The sequence below is a fragment of the Salvelinus fontinalis genome, chromosome 12 (assembly GCF_029448725.1).
Source record: "Salvelinus fontinalis isolate EN_2023a chromosome 12, ASM2944872v1, whole genome shotgun sequence".
NCBI classification, from domain to species: domain Eukaryota; kingdom Metazoa; phylum Chordata; class Actinopteri; order Salmoniformes; family Salmonidae; genus Salvelinus; species Salvelinus fontinalis.
In genome coordinates, this window is record NC_074676.1 from 42106703 (window position 1) to 42117491 (window position 10789).

A 10789-nucleotide genomic window follows, 5' to 3' on the forward strand; every position below is an offset into this window, starting at 1 on the left:
GAGATTGTTGACCTTCTTGAAGGTTCTCCCATCTCAACAGAGGGATTCTAGAGCTCTGTCAGAGTGGCCATCGGGTTCTTGGTCACCTTCCTCACCTAGGCCCTTCTCTCCCGATTGCTCTGTTTGGCCGGGCGGCCAGCTCTAGGAAGAGCCTTGGTGGTTCCAAACTTCTTCCATTTAAGAATAATGGAGGCCACTGTGTTCTTGGGGACCTTCAATGCTGCAGAAATGTTTTGGTACCCTTCCCCAGATCTGTACCTGGACACAATCCTGTCTCGGAGCTCTACGGACAATTTCTTAGACCTCATGGCTTGGTTTTTGCTCTGACATGCACTGCGTTGTGTCTTTACTATGGATTAAATTATATGACATTCTATTTTATAAAATCAATTATAAATTTCTGTAATTAATATTACCTCATGTAAATTTAATTAACTAGGAAGTTGGGGCACCACAGAAGATTGTTTATAGAGCTGTTGTCTTCTGAATAAACTCTTAAAGACCTGGTAATCTTTCAAATCAACAGCAGTCAATTATTAATCGTCACCTTATTCAGTCTCATCTGAACGTCGTAGAATTCTTGGCTATCTTCACGAACCCTGGCTAACAAGTTGAATCAGCAATACAAAATGTGCTTTCATTATTTATTTACTAAATACCTAAATAATCACACAGAATTACATATACACAGGATGGATCATACATTGATTACTAATTGTGTCATAAAAGAAAACGTCCCTAGTGGACAGAACCGATATGATGACTGGTTACACAAAGAAAGGGGGTTGGGTTTGAATGAAAGCACGGGAAGACTGAGGAACAAAAGGATTGGGTCTCTATCGGACCTTAAGAAGCTATGCTATCGTAAATACAGAATCTTATGCATTCTAAATATATTTACTCCGAGGAGCGCTTCGATAGATTGGCCGAAGATGGAAGGCTGGGTTGCCCAGCAGAGATCTCCCTTGTCCTTTGAAGAACATTTCTGTGCAGATACGTTGTAGTCTGTGGTCTTGTGGTTGAACGGATACGCTGTAGTTCTGAAGAGATTGTTCGTCCTATCTCTCACACACGTTTACAGCTGCTGCTGATAAACATGTAGGATGTATCACTTCTTTAGTGAATAAGAGTTTAAAGTTCATACCAAGTTGTTATACTAAGCTCATGCTATATGCCGGCTAGTGTAGTCACATTCATCCTTCCAGCGTGGCGATCTTCACCTCCACGTTGAAATTCGCCCTTCTAACGTATGGACATCGGTCCTCACGTCATCGTAAACACAATGTTCATTTCCTTAGGTTGTAGTCGTTCAACCATTCGCAATTAGAGCTCTGCTGAGGTTGGCTTAGTTCGCCGTGAATTGGGTTATGGGGGCTCTTACAGAAATGGAGAAAAGGGGTTGGTTCATCATTTCCAACCAATGTCTATTCACACGGGTGTGTCCACTGATGAGCATTTTTTACTTCTGAAAACCATTCTCTCATTTTAAAAACTAAAATTACATTGAATCTTTTCACAAATACTTTAATATTTAAACATTCAAATTGCACAACAATTCCATGTGAATCTGACAACTATAATGTGTAGACTTTTCAAGATACAGTTTATGTCGTCCTATCATCAGTAACAATGTCTCAGATGACAACTGATCTGACATTATATTATTTAAGTACCAACAGACACTTTCAACTGGTTGGATTACATAAAGATTGTTCTTTTCCCCAACCTTTTGATGTTACAATACACCCTCTATCTTAACAAAAGGCTTTCCAGGAGTCCATTCTGTTGAGTGGAGAGAAAAAGGTGGAAAGGTATTTATGGGGGGGTCATAAGCCTCCCCCAACAGGGCAACGTCATGACAACTGTCAACTGTGGGGCCTTAAATAGACAGGTGTGTGCTTTCCAAATCATGTCCATCAATTGAATTCACCACAAGTGGACTCCAATCAAGTTGTAGAAACATTTTGAGGATGATCAATGGAAACAGGATGCACCTTAGCTCAATTTCGAGTCTCATAGCAAAGGGTCTGAATACTTATGTAAATTAAGTATTTCTGATTTTTATAAATTTGCAAAAATGTAATTTAACCTGTTTTCGCTTTGTCATTATGGGGTATTGTGTTTAGATTGCTAAGGAAATAGTTGTATTTAATCCATTTTAAAATAAGGCTGTAACGTAACAACATTTGGAAAGATTCGAGGGCTCTGAATACTTTCCTACGTCACCACATGTGTTCTTGTAAATGTATCCTTTTTCCATCTCATCCATCTCAAACAAAGGCCGATCAGAAGCCAAACAACACCTTTAAGCAGCTCTGGGGTCCCGGGGCCAAGCTGGGGTCCTGGGGCCAAGCTGGGGTCCCGGGGCCAAGCTGGGGTCCCGGGGTCAAGCTGGGGTCCTGGGGCCAGGCTGGGGTCCCGGGGCCAAGCTGGGGTCCCGGGGCCAAGCTGGGGTCCTGGGGCCAGGCTGGGGTCCCGGGGCCAAGCTGGGGTCCTGGGGCCAGGCTGGGGTCCCGGGGCCAAAATGGGGTACTGGGACCAGGCTGGAGTACTGGGACCAGGCTGGAGTACTGGGACCAGGCTGGAGTACTGGGACCAGGCTGGAGTACTGGGACCAGGCTGGAGTACTGGGACCAGGCTGGGGCTACAATCAGCCAGGAGAAAGACAGAGATCTAAAAAAGAAACGGACAGTTTTGTTACAATTTTATACATTCTTGACAGATCGTTTATTCAACATGGTGTCGATAAAATTAAATACAGTTTTTCCCAAGATTTTACACACAAAAGCTAGCCCATGAGGCACAATGACCAAAATCTGTATCTCATTTAGCAGAACCATACACCAAATCTGCAATACTACTGGGACATGTTTTACATTACACTCAGATTGCAATTGGGGTCCTCCACCACCATGCCGCCCTTGGACCATACAACACTGCCCATCTCCTTCATCTCCTGAACACCTTACATGAGAATATTTTTCAGCCAGAGCAGAGAGGGCCAGGTGATCCTGAGCAGAGAGGACCAGGTGATCCTGAGCAGAGAGGGCCAGGTGATCCTGAGCAGAGAGGACCAGGTGATCCTGATTAGAGAGGACCAGGTGAATCTGAGCAGCAAATGTATGTTCTAACTTGGGACAACGTGAGGTTCCATTTGGCTGCTCAGGTCCGCAACTGGTATCCATGACCATCCCAGGTTTACAATTCTCTATCTCCCACATTATTCCTCATTTCTCAACCCCATTGAGGAGTTGTTTTCAGCATGGCAGTGGAAGGTGTATGATCACATACCCCATGAACGTATGGCTCTTCTCCAGGCCATGGAGGAGCCCTGTGGTGACGTTCCAGTCATGTCAGGTGGTGGATGCGTCATGCCAGAAGATATTTCCCCCGCTGTCTGGCCAAGGAGAATATCACCAGTGATGTTGATGAAAATCTGTGGCCGGACCAAAACAACAGACATGACTGATTTTCTTTTCGCAATGGAGTATTTGTTTCTTGACTTATGATTTAGATATGACTGTATTTTGACAGTTTCTTTATCTGTTCCGTACAATTGATCTCACATACAGTACAATAGTACAAGTAGGCCTATTTTCTTCCTTTGCGTATGCAACATATATATACTGTACGTTTGCATTTTTACAGTATGTTGTTTAACATGTGTTGAGTCATGTTGATATATAAAACTGCAATTTTTGCATTTGTGTTCCTTTCTTGAGTACACACAAACAATATACAGTACAACAACAAAATCTTAGTCTTCACACTGAAATAGGTTTTGATAGTAGTGTTTTGAATGTTGATAGTAGTGTAGATTCATTTAATGTGTGTGTGTCTCGTTAGTAGGCAGAGTTTCATTCTGAGCAGGGAGTACATGATTTTGATTGCTGTGTTTTATTTTGCAAGATGTCTCTGGAGTTTGGGGATAATTGGCTAACTGTTTAGTGTTTTGTGTTTAGAGTTTTGAGTAGCTGAGATGTGGTTTCAGCAAACGTGTGTTAAACAACTGGGAACAACTGTAATGTGAGAATTGGTGGTGGAAATACCTTTGTGCGCAAATATTGATATACAGCTGGGGTTGGAACCAAAATTATTTTCCAATTATTTAGTTCTGAACAGAACCACCATTTTTTTTAACATTTTGTTCCACTGTTCCAACCAGCAAAATACAGTTCTGAACCAGTTTGAACCTTCCAGAAAGTGTTGGTTTATATCATTCCTTTCTGTTCCTTTTTAAACTTGTGAAATCAACAGTTTTTTTACATTTACCTCATTAAATCACTTCAGCATCAGTGCGGATAGAGCAGGCAAGCTAGTTGTTTACATGCGTGACGGACAAAGAAGTGTAGCCTATGGCGCAAGATTCAACTGACATTTTACTGGTGGGGAGAGACGGTTGAGGAGGATGCTTGAAGCGCTGGGCCTCTTGTTATGAAATGCATTATATGAATGAGGTTCACAGAATTATATTTAAGAGGAGCGGCTTCCATGGAGGAACTTTGAATAATCATTTGAGCTAGCTAACAAGCTTGTTTATGCAGAGCGGCATCAGAATTAAAAACACGTCTTACCTTTTTTGTAGGTAATAAATCCAACGTGAAAACTAGGCCGATAGTATCATTAATTAGTGTTGAAAAAGATAATCCATTCTTCTCTAGCTAATAAAAAATCTCTCTCCCTATCTTCTAAATCAAGTTGTAATGTCAATTACAGCAGCATATGCTTGGGAGGTGGGAGGGGCAGGGAGGGGCAAGATGTTTAGCTTGCATGCAGACACTGGAATATGTTTCTGAGTGACAGAGTGGGGGCTTTGCATTGGCGCATTGTTGCGTTTTGTTGTGGAACTGGAACAAAATTCCTGGAACGTAAAATAACATTATCAACCGAGTCCTATGCTTTTAAAATGACGGCTCTGTTCCAGAACAGTATGGATCACTTTCTTTCCAGGTTCTGTTCCCTTGAACCAGGTTTCGGTTCTGTTCCCTATACCGGTTCCCCTGATATACAGTAATAACCATCATATCGAAGTAGACTTGGAGTCACTCGACAATTTGGTGTGTTCCTCCAACTATGACTCAGGAAAACCATGCAGTTTATTAGGCTGCAGATTAAGTGCACGGTGATGTTGATGCTCCTTTCCAATAGATATTGAGTGTCTTATTCATGGTGCTGATTGATGCTTGACTGTGATGAATACAAATCTTCTCGCTCTTATCCATAACAATCTCATCATGAGCATTAGTCTATCCGCACAGTCTACCTGAACTGTATCTGTGAGCTGTTGGCTAGAGCACATGTACCAAGACCAGAGTAGGCACATTTGATATTTAACACAACAGTTTTTGGGACAAAACTATCACTAGAGTTGAAAATGCAATGAAAACACATTGAACATACTGAACATTAGATTTTTAACCAGTACATGAAAACTTAAGCGTAAAAAAGTACTTAAGGTGGTACTTCCATAGCTATCACCTTTAAATGAGAGAAAAATACATGACATGACCTAAAGTATGTGGACACCTGCTTGTCGAACATCTCATTCCAAAATCATGGGCATTAATATGGAGTTGGTCCTCCCTTTGCTGCTATAACAGCATGCACTCTTCTGGGAAGGCTTTCCTCTAGATTTTGAAACATTGCTGTGGGGACTTGCTTCTATTCAGCCACAGGGGCATTAGTGAGGTCGGGCACTGATGTTGGGCGATTAGGCATGGCTCGCAGTCGGTGTTCCAATTCATCACAAAGGTGTTCGATGGGGTTGAGGTCAGGGCTCAGTGCATGCCAGTCAAGTTCTTCCACACCGATCTCGACAAACCACTTCTGTTCGGACCTCACGTTGTGCACGGGGGCATTGTCATGCTGAAACAGGAAAGGGCCTTCCCCAAACTGTTACCACAAAGTTGGAAACACAGAATCGTCTATAATACATTGTAAGGTGTAGCATTAAGATTTCCCTTCACTGGAACTAAGGGGCCTAGCATGGACCATGAAAAACAGTCCCAGACCATTATTCCTCCTCCACCAAACTTTACAGTTGGCACTGCACATTGGGGCAGATAGCGTTCCCCTGGCATCTGCCAAACCCAGATTTGTGTGTCGGACTGCCAGATGGTGAAGCGTGATTCATCACTCCAGAGAACATGTTTCCACTGCTCCATATCCCAATGGCGGCGAGTTTTACACCACTCCAGCCGACGCTTGGCATTACGCATTGTGATCTTAGGTTTGTGTGCGGTTGCTCGGCCATGGAAACCCATTTCATGAAGCTACCAACGACATTTCTTGTGCTGACGTTGCTTCCAGAGTCAACTTGGTACTCGGTAGTGAGTGTTGCAACCAAGGACAGACGATTTTAATGCGCTACGTGCTTCGTCTAGGAGACATTGTTGCTCCTAGACGTTTCCACTTCACAATAACAGCAGAGATTTGACGAACAAGCAATGGTTGTGGCTGCAGTAGCCGAATCCACTAATTTTAAGGAGTGTCCACATAATTTTGTATATGTAGTGTGCCTTTGCCAAGTAAATAACTCGACTCACTTGTTTCATTTTCATGAAAACAGCTACTAATATAGTGTTACCCACTCTTTGTGGCTTTCAAACATTCACTATTCATTACTGTTAGCCCTCACTTTGCTCTATCAAAATGCTCTTTGTAACTGTCATTTTTTTTATGAATTTACTTGCTCTGTCGCACAATACCCTTAACCCTTACTTATGCCTTCACCTCAAAAGCTGCATGATTTTTATTCTACCTTGTCAGCCAAATACCAAAATAACATCTCAAATCAGATACTCTGAACATTCTGGAGAGAACTTCAGAGTGTGTGAGTGTGAGTGAGAGTGAGAGTGAGAGTGAGAGTGAGATTGAGAGTGAGAGTGAGAGTGACAGACAGACAGACAGACAGACAGACAGACAGACAGACAGACAGACAGACAGACAGACAGACAAAGAACTGGGTGACATTGAGTCTCGTCAGTGAAGGAAAGCGTGGGAGTGAGAAGGGAGAGGGAGTTAGTGAGATACCCGGCATGTCTGCAGGTGTTGTTTGGCACGATCACTCAGGAGGAGAAGAGTGATGGGGTGCCAAACGTCACACTGCTCACAATGCCTGAATTGGCGCCTTGGCATTTCCGAAAGGCAGTTGTGAGAACTGTGAGATGCCAATGAACTATGCCTAACTTTTAGCAGTAAATGAAATCAGACTACAATTAATTATCCCTCTCTCTTCTCTACTCACTCAAATTTTTATACCCAGACTGACATCCTTGCCAAGCTGATGTGAGGGATTGTTATCCTCCATTTTGCTCTTTTCCTGTAGAGTGTCGTCAGTCTCAGAATCCGGGAGATGAAGGACTGATTGTGGAGAGAGTTGATCAGCTCTGTTCATGAGTTGATTCATTTGAGTGACCTTCATCAGAGAATGCTCTTCTCGCGGCCGGGCTTCACAGCCAAGCACTCTGTTATTAATAAGAGCCCTTTCAGTTGATTCAAAGGTCCCTTTTTCTCACCAGACAGATTAATTTCATCCTTTTATCTTTGCTGGTATTTACAACCATAATTGAACAGCATTGGATCTTTGAATTCAATTGCAGTCAAAGGGGCCTCAAGCCTTCTGGTATGAAAAATGGACCTCTTTTAAATGCTAATCAGTATGATGAGTGTTGATTTCTCTGGCTTTCTTGGTAAAAAAAAGAGTATAAGAAATGCCACACTCCTTATTTAGTGTGTTTTGTATGCTTCTGGTTGCCATGTGTGGATGGATTTGTGAATATTATGCGAATCCAATGCTGGTTAGTTATTGCATTGGTCTAGTGCTTTGCTTCAGTCAACATCACAAACTTCTAAATGACCATATAGCCTAGCTATTTTCTTTCCTACCAATCTGCACTAGTTGCCTTCCTTTATGGTGCTGATTACACATAGGGTTCTGTTGTTTTGTCACTTAAGACAACGTTCTTGCAAGTAAAAAAGAAAAGCACTTGAAGTTTTCTAGACTGTTGTTGTAATGTGTGAATTTAGAGTTGATGGCAAGACTCTCCCCCCACATAGCAACGAACAACACTTTTTTTGAAAGCAGCTCCTTTGAGACTTACAGACCATGACATACTGTAGCTAACTTTCTGCATAATGTTCAGCGAACAGGCTCTTGCAGTTCTCAAGGACCAAGCTCCTGTTTGTTTTTCATGGGCTTACTGGAGCTCATCACGCTACCGCTCATATCTAGAAGAGTCAAGAATAGTATTAAGACATATTTCCATAATAATGATTTCTATTTACTGAATTTTAAAGCGTTTCTGTTGGAGCCCAATTATGATTGTGAATTATGATGTTTGAGGCGGAAATAAATGGCTATGAGGACTTGTCACATTTCTATAACGAACGGCAATTAATGGCATCTTGTTGTGAGAATGATTATCAGCAATCTCTGAGACCGTCTGTTGTCTGTTTTAGACCCTTTGTGGTCCACCAGAACTCTTTCTCTCTCTGTCGCAAATTTGCCAGAATAGTGTTGGGCTCAAAATCACACAATACAATATTGTAGGCCACTAATTTGAAGCAACTAAACAACTACATTGTGGCACCTTGTTTTCAAAACCGGCTCTGTATTTACCAGGTTATTTTCAAACTCAAAATCTGCCCACTTTTCTGCTCACCTACCTGTGTGGTAATAAAAAAGAAGAAGACAGAAACGTATTTACCTTCACGGAGCTGAGATGCAGAAATAGTAACCAGAGCCATTTTGAAAACTACCCCGAGCTGCGGGGAGGATAGTTTTTCTCAGGTCGCTCGCAGAAAGCTGTGGCATTGTTCCACCAAAGTGCCTGCTGGGAAAGAAAAAGAAGAAGGGGGGGAAAAAAAGCGAAACGGATTTGAATACTTGATAATCAAATGACGTTCCCCAAGTGCCCCAGAACACCTGCACCATGCTGATAAGATAAAGAACAGAACAGAATTGGTGGAAGAATAATCAGGAGAGAGAGAAAAACTAGAAAACCTCAACAGGGGGGGAGATAATGAACATGTGACGGCTCTGGAACTAGTCTCTCTCTCTCTCTTCCCCAATGTCGTTCTGCAGTGTCAAGATGCTGGGCCGTCTCAGAGGCCGGGCGGCGTGTCTTTATCTGGCCACTAATGACTTAGTAATGAGTTTGTGTCTGGGTGCCTTCCTTCCTGAGCCCGGTTCAACTATGCTGCTCTGTTGTTCCATGGTGCCTGACTTTGCATGGACAGTAGGCTACCGGCTTGGGATGCATTGATCATGTAGGATTTGATACAAATCCCAATGTACCAATAACAAACAAATACATTTAGATGAGAGAGGTGTATCACACAAAACAAGATCAGTAAGTTAGTCAGTTATCTTTCATAAATAGTTTGAAATTACATATCTTTATATAACATATATAAAAAGATTGAAATGGACATTGAGTTGAGTTGATTTCGAGAGCATTTTGGCATCATGATCCCACATTTGAAGCCTCTGAAATTGACATTTGCGTGACCCGATCTCACATTCCACAGCAATTCATAGTTTGCCTGCAGTTGGACAAACGGCAAGAATCCAAGTGAGTTTGTGAGATCCTGTTGCACAGCTATAGACAGACATTTAACAGTTACAGTCCTTGTAACTTTTTTCAGGGCATGAAAATGGCTGTAGAAACTGTGCATGCCGCCAATTCCGCTAGTTTGGTGCCAGTGCATCAAGCCATGGTGTTAGAGACATGACAGCTACAGCCTTCTGGTGCTCCTGTCTGTTTCACTCCTCCACTGTCACCCTCTCATGCCCCTTCAAAGTCCCTGTCAACAGCCTGCCACATGTCGTCACAAAGCGGGAGGACAGAACTCACCTTCAACTCTTTTAGCAGACACAACCATAACACCACCATTAGTCCCATAGAATCTTTCATTGTAAATGAATGAGTCATTGAATGAATAAGTAAGATGCATTTCAAGACTCTCTCCGGTTATGCTGGTATACCTTTGACATTCTTGTGTTTTTACTGATGAAGGTTACTAGAAAGGTCTCCTCCTACCATTGTGAGTCTTGGGCTGTAGTTGACTGTGGCCAGCAAGACAGTGGCCAGAAATCAAACTCAGCATAGTTGAACCGGGCTCAGGAAGGAAGGCACCCAGACACAAACTCATTACTAAGTCATTAGTGGCCAGATAAAGACGTGGCTGAACAGGGAAGGGTGTTCTGAGCATACTCCACCCAGACCAGTTGTCGGCTCCAGGTAGTGTGGTTGGTTGAGGCCAGGCATCTTAGGGTTGTCCTGGTTAGCTTGCTCCGACTGGCCGATCGACTGGGGATGGAATCCAGAGGACAGGCTGGCCAACGACCCAATAAGGCTGCAGAACGCCCTCCAGAACTGAGACGAGAACTGAGGACCCTGGTCGGAGACCATGTCCACCAGGAGTCCATGGATCCGGAAGACGTGCTGCACCATAAGCTGGGCCGTCTCCTGCACCGTCAGAATGATAGTGTTGCCATCAGGCGGAGGGAGCCCAGTGATAAAGTCCAGAAAGGTATGGGACCAATGGGGGACAGATCGTGGCTGAAGGAGGCCAGCAGGAGCTTGCTGTGGAGTCTTGTTCTGAGCACACACTGTGCACACGACAACGAAGGCAGAGACGTCAGGAACCATTGTGGGCTACCAGAAACGTTGTCAGAGGAATGAGCACATTCTAGGACCGGGGGCCAGACCGAGTTAGGGACAAACAGGTTAGCCGGGCCCCCTTCAGGTTTAGGCTGGGAACGTTGTGCCTTGCGAACCAAGGT

At 43.3% G+C, this 10789-nt stretch overlaps 1 protein-coding gene across 2 annotated transcripts; it reads right to left on the reverse strand.

Annotated features, from left to right (window-relative positions):
• Positions 1-1508: 1508 nt before the first annotated feature.
• On the reverse strand, positions 1509-9002 carry LOC129867432 (uncharacterized). 2 transcript variants are annotated; one of them, XM_055940827.1, is made up of 4 exons: positions 8709-9002; positions 3292-3436; positions 2970-3059; positions 1509-2673 (listed from the first exon to the last, which is right to left on the reverse strand). In XM_055940827.1, exons 2-4 carry the CDS (start codon positions 3294-3296, stop codon positions 2286-2288), a joined length of 483 nt encoding a protein of 160 aa, XP_055796802.1. In that variant the 5' UTR covers positions 3297-3436; positions 8709-9002; the 3' UTR covers positions 1509-2285. The 2 variants fall into 2 exon arrangements, with proteins under 2 accessions (XP_055796802.1, XP_055796803.1); XM_055940828.1 differs by lacking the exon at positions 2970-3059.
• Between the last annotated feature and the right edge of the window lie 1787 nt (positions 9003-10789).

Bases quoted from the DNA above. Each gene is read 5' to 3' on its own strand.
- LOC129867432 (XM_055940827.1), bottom strand. The intron at 2,674-2,969 runs GTAAGGTGTTCA...TTTCTTTTTTAG, and splicing joins TGGCTGAAAAATATTCTCAT to ATCTCTGTCTTTCTCCTGGC.